The sequence below is a fragment of the Salminus brasiliensis genome, chromosome 18, assembly GCF_030463535.1.
Source record: "Salminus brasiliensis chromosome 18, fSalBra1.hap2, whole genome shotgun sequence".
Taxonomy (NCBI): Eukaryota; Metazoa; Chordata; class Actinopteri; order Characiformes; family Bryconidae; genus Salminus; species Salminus brasiliensis.
The window spans coordinates 26,126,804-26,152,634 of record NC_132895.1 but is presented as its reverse complement, the minus strand read 5'-3'; the positions used below and the strand labels follow the sequence as shown (position 1 = coordinate 26,152,634).

General features: G+C 41.3%; 3 protein-coding genes across 4 annotated transcripts in view; all 3 read left to right on the top strand.

The window, feature by feature from the left end:
* LOC140539921 (prenylcysteine oxidase 1-like) lies at positions 1-11,225 on the top strand. The gene is made up of 6 exons (XM_072662776.1): positions 1-4,075; positions 4,625-4,831; positions 6,524-6,698; positions 7,974-8,185; positions 8,490-8,630; positions 9,886-11,225. The coding sequence occupies exons 1-6, from the start codon at positions 3,970-3,972 to the stop codon at positions 10,545-10,547; spliced, it is 1,503 nt and encodes a 500-aa protein (XP_072518877.1). The 5' UTR covers positions 1-3,969; the 3' UTR covers positions 10,548-11,225.
* Positions 11,226-11,518: 293 nt separating this feature from the next.
* Positions 11,519-14,869, top strand: LOC140539922 (V-type proton ATPase subunit e 1-like). The gene is made up of 3 exons (XM_072662777.1): positions 11,519-12,003; positions 12,228-12,275; positions 14,050-14,869. The coding sequence occupies exons 1-3, from the start codon at positions 11,900-11,902 to the stop codon at positions 14,141-14,143; spliced, it is 246 nt and encodes an 81-aa protein (XP_072518878.1). The 5' UTR covers positions 11,519-11,899; the 3' UTR covers positions 14,144-14,869.
* A 411-nt stretch (positions 14,870-15,280) lies between these two features.
* The window catches only part of crebrf (creb3 regulatory factor), a 21,161-nt gene continuing 10,610 nt past the window's right edge, over positions 15,281-25,831 (top strand). Inside the window, exons 1-5 of one of the 2 annotated variants that reach the window (XM_072661507.1) lie at positions 15,281-15,417; positions 20,930-21,130; positions 21,337-21,462; positions 21,569-22,793; positions 23,251-23,445. In XM_072661507.1, the coding sequence (XP_072517608.1) occupies positions 21,122-21,130; positions 21,337-21,462; positions 21,569-22,793; positions 23,251-23,445 (1,555 nt within the window). In that variant the 5' untranslated portion in view covers positions 15,281-15,417; positions 20,930-21,121. Of the gene's footprint in view, positions 15,418-20,617; positions 20,738-20,929; positions 21,131-21,336; positions 21,463-21,568; positions 22,794-23,250; positions 23,446-25,831 lie in introns of those variants that run through there. The other variant, XM_072661508.1, reaches the window with a different exon arrangement.

Below are 25,831 nucleotides of genomic sequence, written 5' to 3'. Positions count from 1 at the left end.
GTCAGACAACAACATGGTTTTGAAATCGGTGGTGTTTGGAAGGAGCCTGAGCGAAACGCAGCCCTCCAATAACAACTTTTTTTTTATTCCATCTTTATGAGATTGCTCGGCGAGAAGGCGACGCGGTATCAACCGACTCTGTTGAGAAAACCCCAACCGCTAGAAGAGGAGGAAATGTTGGTTAAGTATTCGCTTCACCATTTCCGCTCTGTAAACTCCGTGGGCTGCGACGGGGAAATCCTAGACGTGCTCGCTTCACCGCTTTGCTCCTTCTCCAACCGTCACTACAGCTGTTTTTAACTTTTGCACTCGCCTGTGTGACGAGAAATTTCGAGCTTTTTTGTTGTTTTGCTCAACTCAACAGTTGAGAGACTAAAAATGCAACTATTTCGAGTGAAGCTGAGTAGAATGGCCCATTGAATTTGGCCCTGCTGCTGTAATCATTTGACTGACTGTGAATTGAGGTCACACTGTCAGTCTGTGTGCTTATACAGCAGTGGATCTCGCCTGCAAGCCTGTGTGTGTGTGTGTGTTTGTGTGTTTTTCAGTGACACCTGTGTACACAAGACACGGCATGGAGATAAACACCTTAATTAGATTTTTCAAGTTACCCCCCCCCCCCCCCATATATACCCCCCCCCCCAATCCTATACTCTGTTCAGTTTTTAAAATGCCAGAGCTAAAAGCTGGCCCTCTTTATTTGAACAGCTTAAAGGGAACCCTGATTGAGAGATGTTGGGACATGTAAACCTCATGTTTCAACACGGTGTACTATCAAATCAGTAGTATTAGCCACTCAAAATAATGTCTTGATCATTCAAAATAAACAAAACCCCTGTGTCGTTTGTCCCCATTTTTTTTTGGGTCATCACATGGCCGCGCTGCTTCTCTCGCGTCCACTGAGTGAGAAACAGTGAGCAACGATACCTACAGTGTCACAGTAGTGACCCACAGTCAGACAGTTAGCCTATTTCTTATGTGTTTTTTTAATAAACAAAACATTTCCATTCCATTTATACATCATAATTGAACAGTATTGGACATGAGCACTATTTTAAGAGATGCAGATCTTAGCAGTCAGGGTTCACTTTAATAAAACATACAACATTAACTTTACACATCTTGGAACACACTCTCATGTAACCACTGAGTGTTGTACTTCACACCGTTACAACCATCAAGTGTTTTACACACTGATGTTCTTGCACCTGCATACAGACAGTACACACTCACACAAACACACCTCTCAGTAAGTGCCCTCATATGTTCTCTATATCTATCTCTCTCTTTCTGTATCTAACAATCCCCCCCCTCCCCCTACTGATCTCACATGACAGAGGAAGTGAGTCAGATTCTCACGTCAGGCTCCAGATGACCTGAGCTCACAGGCCCTTGATGACAGGAACACAATATATAAATAAATGTTGACCTTTGAGAGCATACAGATGTGCGAACAAGAAAATATTACAAAAGATGACTTGCGATTTAACGGGCACGCCCAGGCTCGAACGCACAAACCGTGTAAACAAGCATCATGTGAGTAAAGGTTTACACACTGTACAGCTGAGGCTGCGCAATGTGTTTTTGTTCATTGTTGGTGAACAAAACAGATAGAAGGGGATGTACAATAATTTGACTGTTTTTTCCTTCAGCAGTGCTTATACAGCATGATTAACTACACTTACTCACTAGCACCACTTGCTGGACAAAATATCAGGTGGACGGCTCATAAAGAAGACATTTTCCACCTGTGTTATCCTTGTTGTAAGGACAGACAAGCTACAGTATTTTCTAGCAGATGTGCTACACTGGCCATTCAAATAATTGCTTTGGTTGTTGTTAATAAAATAATCCATATTAACCCACACATTCTTCCCTGTTTATCGACACGTCTTTTTGTCTTTTGTTCAAGGCGACTTGAAAACACAAAGGTATGTTGCTTTTAAAATATTTTGTGAAGACAAATTCAACAGGTTTGCATGCAGGTTTGCATTCCCCCCTGCGTAATTAAATAGTTAGGATGTAAAAACAAGCTCAATGCTTCTAAAAGTTACATTACAGAAAGTTCTGACATACTGCCTGATTTCTTACTGAACTCTACTGCTGGTGGAGGGGTACATGCAGGGTTTACCACTATTTTACTATCACACAGTTCATAGAAATATGGTTCTTTGGTAAACTTAATGGTTATGTATAAAACCATGACAACTCAGAGAACCACGTAAGTGCTTACATAGTTTTTTGCCTCTGGCCAAAACCTCTGCTATTGACCTTATTCCCAAAATAAATAAGTTAGCACAAATTAAATTACTTTCTTTAATATTTCAGATAAGATTACTTTTCTAGGCATTATTAAACAAGCTAATTTAACTCTAACGCCAAAGTAAAGGTTAACTGAGAGCTCAAATCTTTCTTATACATTTGGCATGTTTTGCTACTGAGCACCCTCTACAGTTACAGTGCTATTGCTTTGAGGCCCCTTGGACATGGACAGCTGTACATGTGCATTTGTTGATGTACTGAAGGATACAGAACCGACAAACACAACATCAGAGGTGAAGGAGTCATGTCGACAGACGAGGTAGAGCAATATTATTGGATTTCACACAAATTATTGTGTGTGTGTGTGTGTGTGTGTGTTTTAAGAGTGTGATCCATGCGTCTCATTATCACCAATGTGAAGAAATTAGTTATTTTGTCTACACCAACCATTTACACATACACACACACACCACCCCCAAATAAAAACTGTTTAATCTGAATAATCTAAACATTTATACTATGAATTCCCATTTTGTATATTAATAGTACATGTTTTAAGGAATGGATCTACAAAGTTAGATCACATTGGCCACGTTACGCTAAAACTGCAAAGAACTTCAGACACCATACAGACAGAGTGTCTGTTAATGCAACCAACTGCACAACACAAAATGTCCAAACTGAACATAAATGATCAATAATAGTATGATTAACATGTTTTGCCTGCCAGCTTCAAAGTCCTTATCGAGCCAAATCCTTTTACTTGGCGGACATTTTTTGCAATGCTGTCAGGCAGTTATTTCCACTCAAACGAGACCAGGCTTCTATCGCTATGAATGGGGAGATACCAAAATACTCGAAACGTACTGCTTCAAATTTTAAAATCTTAAAATCTTATTTAAAAAAAAATAGTTAATAGTGTTTTGTGTGTTCTCAAGAATACACAAAAACCGTGATTTTCGGCTTGTTCTGTCTAATGCGCGTGCGCAGATCTCCACATAAGGCGAGTGGGGGGGATTCCTGGTCCTGCAGGTGGTGTCTTCCAGCCAAGGCTGTCAATCACTTTATTCCCAAGAGTAACCCCGCCCTCTTACGATATAGCAGAATAAGGAAACAGGAAAAAAACTAACTGTTGGAATAAGACGCTGTAGATGGAAAGGCAGTTTAGAGGAGAAAAATGAGGCAGAAGAAATGGGCTGTTTTGTCATTGAAACATATGGGGATGGACGGAGGTACACATCATACTGCAACCAGCCTGCAGAGGCGCTAGACGTTAGGCTAGGCGCTAGGTTGCTTCACGTTGGAGAGACGTTGCGCTGTCTATGTATTTCAACAGTCATTGACCAAAGAGGCCGATGCAACATCTTCATTGGTCGACCCATAGCTTCCTTTAATTGCCTATTGGTTGGCAGTGGAGAAAGGATCCCTGTTCTTCAACCAGATTGGTCGAGAGCACTTGCACGGTCAGGCGGTCCTGTTGCCGGATGGTGCTGATCGTTGCGGAAAAGAGCGTGCGCAGCATTTGTTTTTAACGTAGCAAAAAGAAAAATCAGAAGTCCTCCTGGACCCCCGATGGTCGATAAGCAGGATATGTTCAGCAGCTTCTGTATGGCCGTGTGCATCGACTCAGTGGAGGCGTATCGTCCATGAAGTAACGGCGACACTTCTTTGATGGAGTCCGCTTTAGCTGCCTGAAGAACTGCCACAATGCCGCTGTATATCGGGTTGGGCCTTCTTAGTTTAGTATTTTTTGGGGGAACACGAGGAGATTCAGGATTTGCACCGCTGGACGGCGCACCGCCCTCGAAGATAGGTAACGTTAGCCAATGCTGCTATCTGACGCTGTTTATTATGAGGAGTAATTCTCAAAGCAGGGTTTCTCAACAAAGCTGAAGCTGAGGGTTTACCACGCTCCATCATCTGCAGTTAGACGTGCTTTACTGTGAGACAGTTACGTCATGGTTCTTCAGTCCGGTCCTGGGAGGGCAGTACAAGCACGATGCTCAGATGTGGACCTGCATCAGATATGCTTGTGCAGGGAACTCCAGGACTGGAATTGAAATGCCATGTTTTACCTTATCCGGTTAAACAAATCCTCCTTTACAAAATAACCAGCAGTTCTTCCCTTACATATTTAACTGTTGTGTGGATTATATTGTGTTCATGATTAGCCTTATAGTCTGTAAATACATTTTAGGGAGCTATTAATGTAGCTAAGTCTTACTGTGCAGTTAGATGTCAACGAGTCATCTCACAGGCTTGCTGAGGGGATTTATACTTAATATGTATTTATTTTTTTCATTATTTATTTACTAATTAATTAATACTAATTCTGTCGTGTTTAATGTATGTTGGTCTTTAGCCATTGTAGGCGCTGGAATCGGGGGAACGGCGACTGCGCACTTCCTGCGGCAGCACTTTGGGCCGGAAGTGCGGATAGATGTGTTTGAGAGGCGCGCGGTGGGTGGGCGGCTGGCAACGGTCACTGTCAACCAGCAGGACTACGAGTCTGGAGGGTCCATCATCCACTCCCTCAACCTTCACATGCAGGACTTTGTCAAGCAACTGGGTCTGTAGTTACCCACTTATTTCTTACATTAAAATGTTTCAAAAATTTTGTAATTCGGAACAGGTTGGTGTGAAATGGTGCATTATAGGCAAAAGGTTCCAAAAAAACCCCACATTTTTATAGTAGTGATCGAATCCAAGGGTCATTTTATTTACAGTGACATGGCGTCCCCAATTTCCAGAACCTCTGTTACTGTGAATAGCTAAACAAGTAAAGGATGACCTAAATATTTCCAAAAAGCATAAATATTACTTTTGTTTTTCAAATTTACAGTTTCAAAATAAGAAGAAAAGACAAGTTTGGGCATGTTGGTCAGTACTTAGTAACTGTAGACATTTTCACCATTTATTCTAGCAAATGGCTTGTTCTGGGAGATGTTTAGGCTATTGAGGTCTATGCACAGATTTGCTGCTCTTTGCTGTTTTTATCCTGCTGTAGAAGCCATCCTCTTTTCATCTTCAGCTTTTTGTCGATGTTCTGAAGTTTGCTTCCAGATTTGTTTTTGTTAGTATTTAATTAAACAATTATTCCCTCTATCAGTAAAATTTGCCACTGACTGCAGAAAGCATGATTAATCCACCCATGTGCCTTTAGGTGTTTCCAAAATGCATTAGACTTCTTTGGATGTTCCTTTGAATTGAATTGAAAAATTCAGAAGGTAAATATTATGAGGAGGATGCAGGAAAGGTTTTGTTCAGTTGACTCTTAAATGAAGGTCATATTTGTGCAGGTGATGCTGCACAGTAGAACAGTACACCATCACTCCAGAGTCTGCGGTCGAATCTTGATACCTGTGCCCCTATACTTAATCTGGCGTAATATTAGATAGATTCACACAAGATTGATATAAGCTGGGGTTATTTAAATGGCTTAGACTATTGGTAAGGTAAAAGGCGGCAGAATCATTAACGACTCGGAAGTGTACAGTCCGTAAAAATGACTGACAAGGCGCATTCAGGTGTGACTAAAATCACTGAGAGACTCTGGTAGTAATGTCACCTCCCTATGTAAAACTAATCCCGTCCAAATAGGGCTTAAGAAAGCTATTCCATTAGAACGGAACTGACAGATAGGCTTATGATGGATTCTGGAGGAATACGCCACAGCAGGTAGTTGCAGACCAGTCAAGAGTGCCCACCCAAACCCCTGTCCACCATCATGGGCACCCAAGCATCTGGACTGGACCATGGTCAGAAGTGTGTAGACAGCTACTCGTCGGGTATTAATAGGGAGTTTGCCCCTACTTTGCTCTCCTCCTCTTTAAGGAAGGCTTTACACTGGATTTTGTAGCTCTGCTGTGTGCATTTAATTGTGTCCAGCCACTTAATGAGATAAATGAGATAAATGACTGATATTTAATTCTGGATCAAAAACACTAATCCAGCTCATCCCATTAATCATTCTATTAATCCACAGCCCAATGCGTTAGTGGCCTTATAGATGATGCCTGGCATTGGAAGGAGTGTCTGCATATGTTGCACATGTTACATGATTTCCGGACTGGTCTAAGCTGGTTACGTTGGTCAGTACTGCATCTGGATTGTTATTGTGGCCAACCCATCAGATGTAAATGAACTTTGTCTAAGCCATCAGGACAAATAGGCCCAACAGTGTGGTAGAGGACAGATAGTATTAAGCATTATATTTTTCCCCTCACCTCACCAGTGTGTTTCTTGCACTACTTAACTACAGGGCTGAAATATCGTAAGAGCGTGGCTGGGAAGACAGCAGTGTTTAACGGCAAGGAGTTTATTTTGGAGGAGACCGACTGGTACCTGCTGGACCTGTTCCGCCTGTGGTGGCGTTATGGCATTAGCTTCATCCGTCTGCAGATGTGGGTGGAGGAAATCATGGAGAAGTTCATGAGGTAAGGAGAGTTTGGAAAAGAACTTAACTGAAGGTCATTTAATCTCTAATCAAATGCATTTTTATAGTGCTTTTCACAACTGGCATTGTCACAAAGCAGCTATACAGAATCAGTAATCAGTAAGAGGACATAAATACCATAGAACCCCAGTGGCAAGAGTTGGAGAAAGACCTTGGGAGCAACCAAGACTCACAAGGGGGACTTATCCTCCACTTTATGAACTATTGATAAAAGTCACAATACCACCACATAAGCCTGTTCTACTGCTCAGGTGTGCAACATAATCATACTATAATATAATATAACTAATACAATCATAGTAGAGATGGTAAGAGTAATGAGAGTAATGGTGGTTAAAGATAGATTGGATTTATGTGGAGAGAATGTTGGGCAGTATCAGTGTATCTGACGACTCCGGCAGGTCTGACTATAACTATAGCGTAATTAAAAGGAGAGAGCCAGGAGGTGACACAAACACGGGAGCACCCTGAAACGCTAGCGTCCATCTGCTCCACCGTCCACAAACCTGAGTGATCGCATGCAAGCGGCAGGACGACAGCTCCAGCATCTCAGTATATTCCCTGTGTCCATGAACCCCTGAATCTGCAACCTTTGTATAAACATTAGTTACCAAAAGCTAAACTAAACAGATGTTTTTTTTTTGCCTAGATTTGAAGATTTAGACTGTTTCCCAGGCCCAAACATTTTTGTTAGGTTATTCCAGAGTTGGGTGGGCTTGTATGTTAATAGAAGAATTGTATAGCCAATACAGAGTTTAACTGGAAGCCAATGCAGTACTGATAGAACTGGACTGATGTGGTCAAATGTTGTAGTTTTAGTAAGGACAATAGTGTGTTGCAATGATCTAGCCTTTAGGACATGTGTGTACTTTTTTTTTTTTTTAAATCATGCATGGATAAAGTGTTTCTTACCTTGACAATGTTCTGAAGATGTAGAAAAGCTATTTTAGTATTATTAGGTATATGCTAGTTAAATGGTAGATCTGAATCAATTGTAATGCCAAGATTTATAGCTGCTGAACCAGGAATAACTCCAGTTGTCAGTAGAAATTGTGCTGTTCCTGGCTGGACATATGGCTTTTGACTAGGACTAAACATTTACAGAATGGACATTACTATACTAATATATAAATATAAACTTGAACCAACCTGTGTGTGTGTGTGTGTGTGTGTGTGTGTGTGTGTGTGTGTGTGTGTGTTTGTGTGTGTGTGTGTGTGTGTGTGTGTGCACGCACGCGCGCATGTGTCTGCCTAGAATATATAAATACCAGGCCCACGGATATGCCTTTAGTTCAGTGGAGGAGCTGCTGCACTCTCTTGGAGGTTCAGGATTTCTCAACATGACCCATCGCTCTTTGTCCGAGTCTTTATTGGAACTGGGTGTATCCCAGCGCTTCATTGATGAAGTCATAGCTCCAATTATGCGGGTCAACTATGGCCAGAACATCAGTATTCCAGCATTTGTTGGTAGGCCTTATAATATTTAATATTTGCATTTAATTTAACTCATTTTAAGAGACTTTTATTGTTGAATATAAACTTAAGGTGCAACAAAGGGTTCTTTGAGGGATGCCATAGAAGGACCACTTTTGGTTCCATAAAGAACCTTGTTAATAAATAGGATGTGTGAAGAACATGTTAAATGTCTAAAGAACCATTTTCTTTATGTTGTAAGTTTATGATAACACTCAAAGAACCAGTTGTAGCAGCTTTATTTTAAGGAGTTTCCACACATCTGCCTTATATGTTTGTTTCGGTTGGTATTTGACAGGAGCGGTGTCCCTGGCTGGTGCTCAGTCCAATCTGTGGGCCGTCGAAGGAGGAAACAAGTTGGTATGCTCTGGACTTCTAAAACTAGCAAAGGCCAACCTCATCCAGGCACAAGTTAATACCATTTCCCTCCACTTAACAGGTATTTGATGTAATTATCTCTGCATGCCACATTGTTCTATAAACGGTGTATATAAATCACGTTAATAGTGAAGTACGTGGTTTCAGTTACATTGAAAGTGTTAAGATATGTAAAATGAATGCTCCTTCCAAAATTAAATAATCTAACCATGTAACTTTACATCTGTTGTAAATATGCCTTGTCCCCTCCTTTGATAGTGTCACAGTAGTTTCTAGAGTGAGGGTTTCTGGTTTAAAGGCTTTTTTTAAACCTTTGATTAGCTATCGTGAACTTGGGTAGAAACATTTAAAAACTACAAGCACAACTTATCACATGTACTCGAAGGCAGGCTGTTTTTTTAATGTATTTTCATATTTCCATGCTGGCCAGCTAATGCAGAAGGAAGCCAAATGGCTAACCATATCACATAGCACATCTGTATTTATTTGCCTTCACATCAGTCTGTATTCATGGAGTCCAGATTTTTTTTATCACCATGGAGGGGACATTGAGGCTGAAGGATGAAGGATACAATACTGTACATTACAAATTAAATGCTAGTTTTAGGCCAGAACACATCTTTAAAGGTATTTTTATGATCTCACTGGTGTTGTCAACTTGAAGAGATGCTGTCACTTGCATCAGTAGTTGCAGGATGTTGCCGCATGTATCTCCCATGATGAGGCACAAGCCAAAAAGACATTTACGTTAGGGATGCACTAATATGGGTGATTCTGGGTAATATCCAATATGTTTCACGTTCATATCTTGTGGCACTGGTACAAAAATGTTAATAATGTATGGAAATTGGGACGAAATCCACATAGCATTACAGAGAAATGTAAGTTTGTAGAGGGTTACAAATGGAGTAACGTTTTGCTCTCCCAGAGTATAATAAATATGTCCACAAATTGGTTTGAATAATACAAATATGTTAATACGCATACAATTTTGCATCCCTAATTTACAGTAATGCTAATTATTCGGCTTTGGCTTTGCTATATTTTATTGTTAATATGCAGTATTTCTGAACTTCATAGAAAAACCTGTGCATTTACTGCAGCGATGATCATATTGCTCCATCTCAAAATTCTCAATTTCCCAGCAATTTTAAATCCAATGTGAGGTCGATGTCTCAACCTCTATTTCATGTCACTATATTGTCCAGTACCATTGTCTATTAATGTAACTATTAGGTGATGATGTAACCAGCTAATTTCACATATACTTTAAATTATGCATGTTATCAGTATCATATTTTGTTCATTCTTTCTAGGTGAATCCCACCAGTATGAGCTTGGTTACACTACTCAGACTGACGAAGCATCAGAAATCTATGACATAGTAGTGGTAGCTACTCCTCTGCAGCAAAATGTCAATGCTGGTGTTTCCTTCAAAGGCTTTGAATCTCAGCTACCAGAGATGGCGGGATTCTACCACCAGACTGTGGCTTCCATTGTCCATGGCTACCTGAACTGCAGCTATTTTGGCTTTGCAGATCCCAAGCTGTTCCCATTTGCCAGCGTGCTGACCACAGACACTCCTGGGCTTTTCTTCAACAGTGCCGCCAGCGCTTGCCCTGTTAACATTACTACTGGCTTCCGCCGCAAGCAGCCCCAGGAAGCTGGAGTCTATAAGGTCTTCTCCCCTAAACCTCTGGAAAAGAACGAGCTGAAAACTCTGTTCAAGTCATACTACTCTGTGCAGGTGACGGACTGGCAGGCATATCCTCACTACGGAAGTACGCAGGATCTTCCCCCAGTGATAATGCATGACAGCCTTTACTACCTCAATGGGATTGAATGGGCTGGAAGCGCCATGGAGATGAGCTCTGTAGCAGCCAAGAATATTGCACTGCTGGCCTACCACCGCTGGAACAGGCAGCTGGAGATGATCGACCAGAAGGACCTCATGCACAAGATCAAAACAGAACTGTGATTATTTTTTTGGTTTGGCATTATGAGAGAGTGAGGAATTCTGACAAATGAGTCTTGAACTGGAACTGAACTAATATAGTGTTTTGTTATTGTTTTGTTTTTAGTCATTAAAAGAAAAAAAAACAAAAACAGAAGCCATGTCTGTGGACAGTTGAACATTTGGCCACAATATATTTAACAGGATTGTCAGTACAAAAATGTGACATGACTGACTTCAGTGGTAAATTATTCATGATGTTTAATTATGCTTTATAAATCAACATAACATTGTTTCCTTCGGGGCCTTTGCCTTGCAGAACACGGCACAAGATTTGTCTGTTATAAAATTCCAGTCAGTCTGTGGCTGATGCCAATTTTAAGAAAAGAATGTTTAACAAGAATTTCTTAGTGAAACTTTGGCAGACCTACGATGTCCCGAAACAATTACTACCAATTTTTGAATAATCCTTCATTTCTTCGTGTTTGCTTGAGCGACTGCTATTGAATAAAGGCTGCTTGGTTCTGTTAAAGATTATGTAGTACTTCGTAGGTACTGACAGATGTTAAAACCAATTGACACATTTCTCACACACCGTTTTCATGTCTGTTCAACGTGTGATATGGCAAAAAATGCGATATGTATCAGGATTCCAACTAAAAAGGGACAAGTGCCACATTAAAAAAAAAAATCTGATTAAAATCTTCTTTTCTTTTTTCGTTTAACATTTCACACACTGAACAACACAAAATCCAGGCAATCGGGACTACTAATGCTTTCTTATTAATGAAACATGCAGCTATTCTGGAATCACTGACTACATCCATGATGTGCTCAGAAAAGTACTGTATTGTATACAGTAATGTTTTCCGATGATAAAATACTCACACTGTCTACCTATAGTCTGTTCCTAATTTTTTTGTGATTTTAGGCCTTGTGCAGTCTTACTTGCTTGATGTGGGTTATATACTACACAATAACCACAGTGTGTATGAGAATGTTAGAAATGTATTTCTTCTCAGGCGTTTTTTTTTTTTTTTTTACATGAACTGACTTTTGGTGTCAGAGTAAAGTTAGGCATTCATATTAGTGAGTAATCTAAGAAACAATGACAAATAGTTATACAGAAAATATTATTTCATTTGAATTACTAGGTAACTGTACATACTTACGTTACACGTTTGATTCATTTTAAGATATTACAAAAGTATAACGTTGATTTTTTTTTCTCCAGGAAAAAAGTTTTGAATTGTACATGACGTCACCGAGCCATGTGATTTCACTTCCTGCTGTTTTGTATTGCGGGATCTTTCCTCCCGTCATCTGTAACCCATTTGAGCCTTTTTTAAAGCTTTTGAAAACATAGACAGTCGAAAATGGCCGAACACAACTTTGCCATATCAATGGCTGTAGTAACGCTGTTCTGGCTGTTTGTTGGAGCAGTTGTCCCGTTGTTCATTCCTAAAGGACCAAACCGAGGGTAGGGGCTAGCTAGTGCTAGCTTTACATCGTTCACGAAAACAAGCTAGCTGGCTGACTGTCGTCGAGCTCAGTCCGTTTATGTCTTGTAAAAGGTTTTTCTTTAAAAAAGCAAAGAAGCTATTTTCACTATTCACTGTTATGTTAGTACTCACGGATGTAACGTGTGTTAGCGAGCATCGCCAAACTCATTTTAACTTTGTACTCCTGTTTTTTCTCCTCTAGTGTTATCGTCACCATGCTAGTGTTAACAGCGATTAGCTGCTACCTGTTGTAAGTAATTTTCTCAATTTTCCTCTGGCTGTACTGTACATATACTATATTTACTATTTAATTGCACTGCTTCGACACACTACGTGGCTAGGATTGTAGCATGCAGGCAAATGGTTGTCCCATTTTTCTTTTTAAAAACGTGAATTGCAAAATTGTGTTCTCTTAATGCCGGTCAGTGATTGTAACCACAAACAGCTGTGTTTAGCGACACAACCACATGTACGAGTTTATTTTGTGATGTGATTTAGAGCCGTCTGAATTTTGCCTGTCGTACCCGAGATGAACGAAAGAGGGCGCTACGTGCAGATGTGGATCTTTCTGACCCATTTGTTTGGTGTCTCTGCCAAAGCCTGTGGAGAAGGAGAAAAGCCTTTTGTGTTGAAAGTGCTGTGAGAAAGTACTGTGGTTCTCAAGAGGATAAAGTTGGGGACCTTTGCCTCCAGATACAGCAGTTTTCAGATGAGTGCATTGTAAGCTAAAGACCCAAATCTCCTCCTGTAACCCTGGGGATGGCACTGAAAGCTACTTTTGTAAATATAGGCCTAGCTATGGCGTGTCCAGCTCTTTCACACGCAGTTAAGTTTGGGGTCTGTAATGAAATTGGGCCTGTATCATAGCCATTTTCATCACTTTCTAAAAGCATGTGTTTTTGTATGCCATACTCAGTCCCCATGTTCACTTAATAAAGTAATGCCATGATGTGCCGCCTTACTAATCTGTTTTAGCTTAGTTTTGTTTGAGATAACTACACAGACAGTCTTCATCATGCAGGCAGATCTTTCATGGGCGAATCCAGGAAACCGCAGAAACAAACAGTGCAGCCTCCATCCCTTCTGACTGTTTGTGGAATCTGTTTACATAGCAACCCATTCATAACTATTGAGTTTGCTTTGAAGCCCATATCTGCATGTGACTTTACCATTGCGTTCCTATCACCAGATAAAGTCACACAATCTAAAGCAAGGCCTTCCTTTAGGGTTTACCTTGTCTTGGAACAGAAGCTTTTGTCTGTAAAGAGGTTCCGTGCTGAGCTAGGTTTAAGCAGTGTCTGACTATCTGTCGTCTTGTATGCAAGAGGGCAGTGAATGATGCACGTTAATCTGTCTAGAACATAGTTTACAAAGTAGGGTTTATAAATAGAAGCAGGCTAAATGGGGTGTCGCACTTGATGTTTGACAAATGGCCTTCTTACTTCAATCTCCCTCTATCGTGCCCGTGTCAGTCCTTAAACACAGCATTATTAAAAAATAAATTTAAAAAAACGCTCGTCCGAAAAACCCATTTGCCTCTTGATCGTCAGACAGAGTCTGACCATCAGGAGGCAAATGAGTTTTTCCGACGAGCGTTTTTTTTTTTGTTTGTTTGTTTAAATAATGCTGTGTTTAAGGACTGACACGGGCACGATAGAGGGAGATTGAAGTTAGGACGTGCATCATTGGAAAACATTATCTGAATACTATTTGAAGAGTGGTTTCCTACCTGCTATTTCTGCCGTAATTAGTTGATGAGGATGAGCAAGTGTTCCTTTTGTTTTCACTTTCTGTTCAACTGAAACCCTCGGAAGGCAAGCATTATTTGTGCAGTCATGGCTAATACTGAACACATTGTGTGGCTGGCCTCTTTCATCTGCGTGTTTGTGTGAAATGGGTAACCATGACAAAAGTGGATCATTCACTTCTCTGGAATCCCAAAGAATGCAGTGTTTGGCAGAAAAGTGAGTAAGAGCCTTAGAGCTTATTGTGCCTTTGACATCATTGTTCTTGTTTCTTTGCAGCTGGTTGATAGCCATCCTAGCTCAGCTGAACCCCCTGTTTGGACCGGCGCTGAGCAATGACACTATCTGGTACCTTCGTTACCACTGGCCTTAGATGGTGGACTAATCCTGAGTGCAAAGATCCTGGACCAAACTGCCTTACAGAATACAAGAGTGTTATTTAGGATATCGAATTCACAAGCTTATTGAAATGGCAACGGCAGATAAAACAAGCATTCTCTTTCTTTTTTTAAAGCCTGTGGCCTTTGTTTCCAGATCATTTCAGGTTGAATAATTACATTCCACAAGTGCCATAGGAGTGCTGGGTAGAGTGTCATGCCGTAAGCCTCCATCTTGGTAGATCACACAGTAATTGTGAGCGCTCGAGCAGGACAAAGCCTCATTCAGGCCACTTTTAAGTTTTAAGTTTTGTTTCCTTCTTGGGAGTAATAGATGCTATTATTTAGCGGAGGACTTGGCGTGCGGCCCAGGGCCACGGGCAGATCCAAGCGCTCGGTGCATTGCGGTGTACCCAGGGCCTTGCACACGGCCCTGAACTGGCGACGAGGGCCCTGCCCACTGGTGGAATCCTGTGCTTGTTCCTCTTTCAACACCTCGGGCCTTTCTTGAGCAGGCATTCAAAATGGGATGGCATGGAGAGACTGTTTGAAAGGCAATTTTGTACCTACTGTTGAGGCTTGAATAATGCCACTGTTAAACTCTTAACACTGTCAGCATGAGCAATATACTGTATGAATGACTACCAACCTGTTCTACTTTTACTGTATGTGTGTGAATGACATTTTACTGTCCAAGTAAAAAGAATCTGATTTTGATGTGACCTGCCTTGTTTGTTTGTTTTTTAACAGTACTAGGAATGTGATTTATATCCACTAAACACATAACATGATTTCACTTTTTAAAAATTGAAAGTGGCTAAGTTAACTAAGTAACATGCAGTAACATGATAAGATTGATTGTTGCAATGCCTGAATTTGTCTGATCTACTCATTAAAATCCTTACTATAGTGATGCTCGAATCACACGAGCCTTGACCCAGACTGCATCCCAGTCATCGTAGCCCTTGTTAGCTGTTTCATTATTATTTATACTCTGGTTGAGAACGTATGAATGCTTTTGTTTTTAATTGTATAAATGAAGATGTCTTGTTTTGGGTCAGCTGTGAAAGCTCGCTACGATTGGCCGAGGCAAAAACCACGTGAGGAGAGAGTCACGCGCTTTCCAGGAACCCCGTCAGGAAGAAGATAAACAAAACAAACCAGAGAGGAGGACGGCGTGGATTTTGCGAGAAATGGCTTTTAAGTTCACATAAAGACGAGTGAAAACGGATACAGGCGCCTTTTGGGTGATTGTAGGAGTAAGCTAGAGGTGAGTCAGCGGTCCAGCTGCATATGAACCGCGGACAGCGTCGAGTTGCTCGTTTAAAATGTATAAAAACGGTCTCTCCTCCGGTTAGCTCGCAGGCTAAAGTTGTGGTACCAAGCTAGCTGCTGCCGAGAGAGAGACAGGGAGAGAGAGAAAAAAGGGGAGGGACGGAGGCCATAGTTATCTAGCAGCACAGCACAGCAAAGCAAGTTTTAGTTCCTCATGAAACGCTGAACTGTTTTCTACAGTGTTATTGTAAAATGTAGCGTGCTTATATGTGTCAAAAAGTCTTTTTGGAAGTATCTAACTTCAGCGCTAGCGGCTGACACTCGGTGAGTAGCGCTGAGTGTAGCGTTAGCTGGCTATCCATCAGTCCCACTTAACAACTGAATTGTTCTGGAAGGTATTTGCTGCGCCGTCAAGATTAGCCTTCATTTTCTTGACAAAGATCAACAGTAGTGCTTAGGTTAGATGATTTTTCACCTAATCGTTTATCGACGTAGATACGCTCTGGTAAAGTTGTAAAATCCCCATATGGGTGGCATAAATGTGCCCTAGATGGTTATTCTCCAGTTGTCCTTTTAAAGCACGATCTGAATTCATCAGCAAAAAGGTCAACAGCTGCATTCGAGACAGTAAACCAGCTCGATTCACGTCGATTCATGGGTCTGCTGATGAAATTATGGGACATATATCACCTAGCTGCATTGTTGTTGTTGTTGTTGTTTGCTACATGATCATTAAGATCGCAGAGAAATTAACCTCAAATTTAATCCTTCAGCGAACAGCGGGTTGCTTGGAGATACATCTTATTCCATACTATCATATCGGGGAAAATAGCTACATGTAACGTTATAACATTCATGAATTGAGGGTCACCTAAAGCAGACTAGCCAGGGTACACGCCCCCCTTCAGCACAATGCCAACACCGACACTCGAAAGTTACGCCAAGCTTCTACCCGTTTTGTTTTGTTTTTACGTTGGCATTTTTTGTTTGGCCCATATTGTGCTGTTTATGTGCACGTTGGAGGTCTATTTGCATTTTATCTGCTTTTTTTGTGTTATCGCTGTTCAGTTAGCCAGCTGTCATTCCCACGTTGCGCAAAGCGGTGCCTAATCATTTTGTATCGTCTAAATAACTGGCAGCTCTGTTCTTTATATGAGAGTTTTACACAGAGTACAATTGCATGCATTTTCGTTATTTACGTAACGTAGGGAGGCCTTCAATATTGTTTGTTGCTCGTTGTCTCAACCAAGCATGAGTGGGGATGGATATATAGGCGAGATTCTGCGTGAGTGACATCCAGTCCGCTCACTCACGTCTCCGCGGAGGCAGGCCAAAGCCTTGCGTTCGACCAATGAGAGGACGTAAAAGCGTGGGCGTTGGCGCAGTGCACCAGGGTTTGGTTGCCATTTGTTTTCGAAAGGGGCCATGTTGAGTTCAGCGTTGTGGAGTGTTAGTAGGTCAGAGTCAAACGTGAAGCTCCCCCTCGATTAAAAGTAGCTGTCAATGTTAATGTGATAACCCTCTCGTTGTAGTAAACCACTCGTGAGTGTTTGTTTACGACGGTCACAGATCTAGTGATAATTGAGAGCTTAGGGTTTTGTTGGACACTACATGGCTATTGGCCATGTAAACATTGAATGGATGGTTTCATGCTGGAAGAAGCGCATACAGTTCTGTGTAAAAAAATAATTAGCTCATGTGGCTCCTGGTTTGAAATACAACCTAGATGTGACTGTGGCTAGGGAGTGAATTTTATAATGGTAGAGACTATTTATATGGCCTTTACTGATCACATGGATTATTACAAGCCACAGCCCTGATCTGCTCCACATTGCAGCTCGTATTTACAAAATCATCTCTGAGTAGTACTGCTGACCTGTAGTCAGATTCCTTCCATGTTTATGGTGCTGTCAGGCACAGACCAGACTGACTTTAGATCAGCACTCTGAGGTGCTTCAGTGGAATCTAAAATCAGAAGGTCACCATGAAGCCCTCTGGGAGTCTTCTTCTGCAAAGTGCAGCATCATTTGTACTGTCTGCTATTGTGTCTTAAATTGACACTGTCAATAACTTGCAAATAGCCTGAATTAGAGAAACAACGAGCAAAAATGTTTAGGTTTTTATATCAGCAACAAACAAATCGTATCTCACATAAAATCTTCAGAACGTGCAGATTCTGAGACTGTTCCAACTACCCAGTTCACACTCCTTGCAACAAGCTGGATACATGTTTCCATGCTGTTATGTAATGACTCACAGGTTGTGATTGAATGACTTGGCCATCCATTATGAGAAAGTAAGTCAAATGCTCAAAAGAGATTATTTGTTTAGCGTGTCTGGGGAGCTGACCGCTGGGGATAATGCTTTAGGCAAGTTGCTTTAGAAATGGACAACCAGGAATTAAATGAACCGTCGTGTTTAGTGTTTGCCTGCTAGACAAACAGGAGGATGCAAATCCATTACTGTTGTGCTTCTGCACATTTTAGAACGACCATAGTTTCACTCCTTTGGCCCCTGTTTTTAAACTTAAGTGCAGGGCCGTTTCTGTCATTGCAGGGAGGTAGCCGCTGTGCTGCTTCAGCAAGCAGGGACCTCTGACATTTGCAGAGTAGCCTCTGTGTTTGAAGCCCTGACTGCAAATTGCGAGGCTGGCTGTAATTAGTCCAAAGCTTACTTTGCAGTGCTTCGACTCTAGCAGACAGGAGTGCACAGAACTAATAAGATGAACCCTACCTGTTCAGCGCAGCTAGAGTGAAACACAAAATAGAATGACTGAACTCCTGTCTTTTTTGATACTTCCTGTATTAGCCACAGTGTATCTGTAGCTTCAGTGCGAAGGCCACCAATTTGATCACAGCACGCCCACGCCTAAGATTCTTCAGCTAATGCATAACAAAGTAGTGGCCTCCAAGCACTCACTGCAGAGAAATGTCTGTATGGCAGAATGGAGGGTTGTTTGACTTTGAGCTTGTTGTTTCTGCACATATATTGGAGTTTGAGACAGAGCAGCAGGACTGTTTGTGAGCAGCAGTGTTACTGTGCAGAATTTTAAAACACTAAATATGGTTGATGGAGTACACCTGTGCACATTCAGTCTGTCAGTATTAAGAAAAAAACATTGTTTTTTCGTCATCATGGATTTGCTGGGTGGTGGGGGCAGATTTTTGCAGTTTAAAGTGCAGCGCGTGCTGCATCCTCTGTATTTCTTTTAAGGTTGTCACTGTTGATTATATGAGTAGCCATGTATTTTACTGATTGTTTTGACAGTTGATCAACTTTCTTGATTTAATCAGGCAACAAACTATAAGGAGCCTTTCAAGGAAAAACACAGCTGAAAAAGATAAAACCAAGACTATGGCAAAACACGTAGAAATACGTCTGTCCTTCATGCCTGTTTCTTACTGTAAGACATTATTAGGGTATCCTTCAGGTATCAGCAAATTCAATTCAGTGCTCAGTGTTCAATCGTGTTCAATGCCAAATTTTGGAATTTGGAGAAATACTGACTGGTGATTTTTGCTAGGTAATTCATTTATTTTGTCATTCATTTATATTGTTATACCGCAGTTTTCACTGAATAAATCGTTAATTCATAGGTCACGGTTTTAACATTCAAAGTTGCATTTTCTTTACTTTGTGTTTTGCAGTTTTTAAGTGAATCCTTCTGTGAGGTCTAACTGAATATTAGTGGTCATTTTGCTTAATATGCATATAGTTTGTAACAACAAGCATGTTTATTTGTGAGATCCTGCTGGTGGGATCGGCCGTAGCATCCAGAGATCGCAGGTTCAATCCTTGGCTTTGCCGCAGCCAAATGTGACTGGGCATCCAAGAGCAGTTTCTCTTGGTGGGTAAATTCATGTCGTTTACCATTGCACATCCAAAGCTTTTTTTTTTTTGTGATTCCTTTTTTTTTTTTTTTAGAACCTTTATCAATAGAGGTAGTACTGTGTTGCCTGCAGAATTTTCACCTTCAGACCAGCTTCTTTCTTTGTTTTCAGTGGTTTTTCCACTGAGGCCATTCTTTTACAACACAGTCATTTCAAAAGCTGGTTTCAGGTTGCTCATCACAGATGATTATTTGTTCCACAATCAGTTGAGGCACTTTAATTCTAACCAGGACTTTACTAGAACACATCATTCTATCGTACTTTATCAAGTATAATTTTTATTGCATCAGTCTTGTCAATACTGTGTGCTTTAATATTTATTAGGCATAATATGAGGAATATGATCTTCCCGCTAAGCAAAGATCACATCTGTCAGGTAGAACCATTCATTCTGCAACTGTGCAGACATGAGTCACCACAACAGGTGGATTTATTAATAGCAGGTGTTGGCATTTATTAATCACACTATTGGCATTCATTAATTGCATTATTTATCGCAATTAATGTGTAATAATTTATTAATTGCATAAGGAGAACCTTTTGTATTTCCCTTTGCAGTTGTGACATTTAACACTCCTGGTCATCACAATGGAGCTAGCACACTAAACTGCTCCTCTGTGTTCATCCTGACAGCCGGGAATGTACCGAAAGCCCTGATGGAAGCTATGCAGCCATTGTTATGGAAAGTTTTGCATGCAAATATTCCTGGTTTGTCAGCTGTGAGAGAGAGAGACAGAGAGAAAAAAAGCAAGCCCTGTTGAAGGGCTATGTAGAGTGCTAAGGGGAAGTAGTGTTTTTTTTTTGTTTGTTTGTTTGTTTGTTGTTGTTTTTTTTTTTTTCTTCTTTTTTTTTCTTCTTTCCTCTCGTTCTGTGGGCTTCAAACCTTGCTGTGTGCGAGAGCTGAGGGTTGATAAGACTTGTTCTCTGCACAGGGAGGAAATGATGTCATTCAGCATAAGAGGAGCAGGGTTGTTTTGCTCAGTGTCTCAGCTGGCCACGCTACCCAGCATATTTTTTGCCGATTTGTTATGCAAACGGTGTCCAGTGGTTTGGGTTCCTTTGCTTGTCGCTGTCTGTAGGCAGAGGGGAAAGGGTGCCGCTGAGGTTGTTTTAAAAATAGCCCCAGCGCTCGCCACTCTCGCTCTCTCGCCTCCCACCAAACTGATACACTGGCTTCAGCTCTGCTGTCTCTTCCTCCATGGATCTGAATCGCCTTTTACGGACGGCCTCCGTAACTTTTTTCGACCATGGCTAGACCGCTCTGCAGGGCCTCGCGAAATACAATTCTTTCCTCTGCTGTCGTTTGTGTTGACCTGCACCATGGAATAGAGGTCTATTAGTTGTTGCTGCTAGCGCCTGCTCTAATTTCTGTAAACAGCCGTTGGTGACAGCCGCTTTTTGATTGTCTGCACTGAATCGCAGTTTGTAAGTGACATTTTGGTTATGGAAGCTTCATTTAAAGAACCATGCTGGCTGAGCCACTGCCATAAACATGAAGAAGCAGAAGCATGTTGGTCTGATGTTCATGCAGATAATGTGTTATTGTAAAGTTTTTAACCAGCTTATCCCTAACCCCCCCCATCTGTTAATTTCTTCCTCCATCCCCTGTGTCTTCAGAGAACAGTGAACAGAGGAGGACAACCCGGCCATACTTGAATGTGCGGCTAAGGCCTCCAGATTATAGAAAGGCTCTTTTGTTTTATTGGTCAAATCGATTTCCTGCCAGAGATTGACAAAAGAACAAGGCAACTGGGGCAGGAGAGGTGGCAGAAAAGTTTCCGCCAAGGAACTGGAGATCTGTGCTCGGCAATGCCTCAGGTAAGACCTTTTCTCTCTAGTGTAATGGCCCAAACACATTTTAAATTTTTTCTTGTGAGAGATGCTCTAGAGTATTGTTGTTCTATATGTCCAAATTACCTCCATGATTTTTAATACCCTTAAGCGGTGTTACTAAAGACAACCCCATTACTTTTTAGACACTTTTCCTGATAACTCTGTGGTTTCTGTTTCGATTTATCATGCAGCCCAGCATCAGTGGAATGGATCCTCCCTTTGGGGATGCCTTTCAAAACTACACTTTTGCTGACCAGGCACTGACCAGCACAGATCTGTTGGCCAACAGCTCTGATCCAGACTTTATGTATGAACTGGTGAGTAGCATTGGTTTGCATAGTTTACAGGAGGGACCACGTTTATTATATAGTTATTTCCTATAGTCTTTGCATAGTTGAGTTGATTATGGTATCATTTTTGCAGGACAGAGATATGACCTGTCGCCAGAGCCCTAGAGGAGACATATTTGCAGTCAGTGACTGCAAAGAGTTTGACAGCATGGAACACCTGCCTGAGCTGGCTGACAATGACCCTGCTTACAGTTCCAACTTTGAACAGTGGGATACATATTGGGAGGACCTGACCAAGTACACACGCCTCACCAGCTGTGACATCTGGGGCACCAAGGAGGTTGACTTTTTGGGCCTGGATGACTTCTCCAGCCCTTATCAAGACGAGGAGGTCATAGGCCGTACACCCACCTTGGCCCAGCTGAACAGTGAGGATTCTCAACCTGTGTGCGACACTCTTTACCATCCAGACTTGTTGGTAAGTCAAAAGCAGCCTGTGTTTCCCCCTCCACTGACGGGCAAGAAAATGGGCAGGACCTCCACCTCTGCCACATGCAGCTCTTCCATCCGCAACCCATTGGCAGATTTTGCTGAAGGTTCTCAAAAGGCCACCTGGCCAGTGCCCTCAAGCACTGAGACTGTGGCAAAGGCCCAGATGCAAGGGCCGAGCAAGATTGCGTTTCCACAGCCAGACAACACTGATTATGTGCGCAAGGCCAAGGTTCGCATCAGCATACCACGCAAGCCCTTGCTGGAGAGTTGTGCTCAGCAAGTTGGTGCGTCCACCAGTTCTCCGCTTGTCCGAGAGCATGAGTCCGCTGCTTCGTTGGTCAGTAATGCCCAAGCAGCCACCATTGGCACTCCATCCAATGTAACCCCCCTGGTTTGCGAGACGAGAGTGGAAATTCCGAAACGAGAAGCATCCACTGTTCCGGAGGTGGGGCCATCGAGAGCAATGCCACAAAAACTCCATTTCCCTGTGGCTGGTGGCAGTGAGACCTTGCTCACTGTTAGCGCCCTTGGAGCTGATGCTGCTTCTGCCGCCGCTGCTGCTGCTGCCGCCGCTGAGAAGAAAAAGGAGGAGGAGCACAACTACTCACTGTTCCTAACCAGGGCCAGACTTGCCGGCAAAGCCCTCACTGACATGGAGGAAAATGAGGAGGAGGAGGAGGAAGAGGGAGAGGAGGAAGAAGAGGAAGAGGAAGAGGCAGAAGGGGTGGATCTGGATGATGAAGACCATGATGAAGGCTTTGGCAGCGAGCATGAGCTCTCTGAGAATGAGGAGGAAGAGGAGGAAGAGGATGAGGACTATGAAGGGGACAAAGATGATGACATCAGTGATGCATTCTCAGAGCCAGGTACAAACCCATGTGTTTTTGTAAAAAAGTATCTGCTTGTAAGTGTACTGCAGTGATAACAACGTTGGCTGTGCTCATTAGGGTTTTCATTATAGGTACCATTATCCAGATGAGGCTCATGAGATTAATTACTTGCAAATGTGTTTGTAGTTTGTATGTGTACTTGGGTCCTAAATGCTGTTTGCTAAGCCTTCTAGGCAGTGTGCTTGTGGGTTCAGAATCAGGTCATGTTTGTCCTGTTGGATGTCAGTTTGACCCAGTGTGAGCTCTTATTGATGGGACACTGTAATAACTATGTCTGGGACTAAATCAGTCAGACTTTATCGTTTGATATTAGAATTTCTTTTCTTTTTCTCTTTTAACTAACCTTTGTTCATTTTATTAGCTCTGCTTTTAGTGCTGCCAGAATTTACAATTTCTTTCAATATCTACATGGGCTCTCCTCTCTTTCGAACAGGGTGTGACGCTGACATGGTAGAGGATGTTAAAGGTCTGACAGCAGGAATTTCCAGGAAAAGAGGCAAGCGCAGATACTTTTGGGAATACAGCGAGCAACTTACCCCTTCCAAGCAAGAGCGCATGCTGAAGCCTTCAGAATGGGACAGAGACACACTCCCCAGTAACATGTATCAAAAGAATGGCTTACATCATGGTAAGTTTCAACACATTGTTAATTATATTCCTTCTGTCATAAACAGTTGACACCTTTTGGTTTCATCATCTGGTTTTGTTGCTGTGTGTATGTAGCTAATGGATGACCGCATACTCTTAAATTCTTTGTTGGTCTTCTTTGTCTAAGTATTCATTTAATCCTTTTTTAAATTTCATTTTTTCCAAACAAAAATGATGAAATTTTTATACCAATATATTACATTTGTGTAATAAGAGGGTCTTTTCATGTTAGCATTTATTCAGAAGCAAGCTCGTAACCCCCTGAACCATCATTTGGCGAATAATGGTGTATGGCAGGGGTAATGACAATATTCACACTGAACTGGACAAAAGCTCTAAATCAACAAGTAAAATTCAAAAATAAAACAGAATACTTTTGAAACATATGCATTTTAAACATCTTTATAGCATCTTCTAGTGGAACTTATAAAAATCACCATGGTCTCAGGAACATATAAGACTGTACCATTCTTGATAAAAAGCTTGGTTTTGGCGCTCAACTTTTCTGTTTTATAGCTGCAATGTGAATTAACTCACTCACTTTCTTCTCTGATCACTGTTTCTTGTCTCTTACCTGTACGTCACTTATAGCGCTTATTGTGATGCATAAATCTGATTGGCTGAGTAATGCCACGTGTGATATGTACAACACTTATGATTGATCTGTGAGTTTCCTGGGCTGCTAAACCTGTACCCTAAAGAGAATAGTGTATTGGTTGTAAGTCCAGATTCTAGATAGTGGACCACCTATTAGTGACCATTAGCTATAAGGAGTATGGTTTGGTGGTTAGTATTGGCACTAAATGTAAAGTCTCAGAAAACTAGAGGAAAACAACTTTAATGCATCATTCTTCTAATGCACACTCCTGTTTGTCTACAACTTTTGATAACGTTGCCCTTCAAGGAATCAACATTAGACCAAGAAAAATAGATCCCGTTTTATTAGACATGATGTAATCAGCTCAGCATTACAATATGTGCCAGATACTATACTGCTGCCAGTCACTACATTTTCAAAAGTAATTGTAAGCATAATAGCTGAAACTGTGTAAATGCATTATGCCTCAACATAGTGCCATTAACATTCTTGTTCAAATTGCAAAAGATGTAGCAATCATAAGGCATTAGACAACAAAATATAGCCTAAAAGAACAATAGAATATGGAAAAGCTCAGACATTGATGACAGGCAGATAGCCTTTTTTTCTATAGATTTTCTGCACGCTTAGTTGGGAAAGCATTGTCTTTAAAAAAGTGCTTGCCACCCGGGACAACATGGCAGGGGTCAAGCATGCTAAGAAGCTTTCTATGGCCAGACATTTTAGCCATGCTGAGTGGTAGCATATACCTAACAGTGCAGTGTGCTACTATGTAGATTTCATCCTTGTAAAATGTGGCTGTTTTGCCATACAGTGTTGTTGCCCTCAATCATGGATTGCCTGTGGGTTAATCCTTATGAGGTAGCAGATGTAAGTTGTGACTGATAACATGTTGCATACTCTAAAGTGGGATAAAATAAGTTTTTTTGTATTCCAGGAATGTCTTTCCTGACCAGGTTACACACAGTGGTGTTATTATTAGTTAGAAGGCAGCCGTTTTGCCCAGGCCTATATTCAATGAAGTTTGTTTCTAGATTATGAAACTTTCTTCAACTCCCTCATTCCTGTTCTTGCTGATTGGTAACCTAATAGGGTTCGGTTTCCCAAAAGCATCTTCATGTTAGGATCGTCTTAACTAGAGAGAGTTCAGTGTGATGCTCATACTGACATTTAAGAATCATTACTAAGCTAAGATGCTTTTTAGGAAACCCAGCCTCGAATGTTGTGATACATCAATTATTTTTTGTAAATGTCCTCCTAAAAAGATATTATACAGGATAACATTTATAGGGATGCTGTGGTATTACTGGAGTGCTGATCAACACATGGTTTCACTTTCTTTGTTTGTAATTAGAAATAAAGCAGTGCATACAGAAGTCAATGTGAGGACGCATGCATGCGTGTGAGCGTCTGCGGCTGTAAAACGAACAGCAAAAAAAACGCGTGCCACAGACCACATACAGCACGGTAACATCTGTTCAGCATTTAACAGTATTCAGAATGAGACCGCACCAAAGAGACGTACCCAAAAAACAGCTAAGCACTAATCACAGCAGCTACTAATAACTACTAATAACTAATAACTCACTTCTACTAAGAAGTAAACTCCATCTGTAAAAGTGAAATTTGGGAATTGCTGGTGTACTTTCACAGGCTTTTCATTTAAATCACATAGTTTCACAACACAGCTTGTAAACAAACAGGTAAAAGAAAGACAGAGAAAGAAGAGGCACTTAAAGGTTTAAAAAAAGGTAAAGGTCCAAATATT

Coding starts and splice junctions, on each gene's coding strand:
- LOC140539921 (XM_072662776.1), top strand. CDS start 3,970: ATGCCGCTGTATATCGGGTTGGGCCTTCTTAGTTTAGTATTTTTTGGG. Junction 4,832..6,523: donor GGACTTTGTCAAGCAACTGG/GTCTGTAGTTAC, acceptor ACTTAACTACAG/GGCTGAAATATCGTAAGAGC. Junction 8,631..9,885: donor CATTTCCCTCCACTTAACAG/GTATTTGATGTA, acceptor CATTCTTTCTAG/GTGAATCCCACCAGTATGAG.
- LOC140539922 (XM_072662777.1), top strand. CDS start 11,900: ATGGCCGAACACAACTTTGCCATATCAATGGCTGTAGTAACGCTGTTC. Junction 12,004..12,227: donor CCTAAAGGACCAAACCGAGG/GTAGGGGCTAGC, acceptor TTTCTCCTCTAG/TGTTATCGTCACCATGCTAG. Junction 12,276..14,049: donor GCGATTAGCTGCTACCTGTT/GTAAGTAATTTT, acceptor GTTTCTTTGCAG/CTGGTTGATAGCCATCCTAG.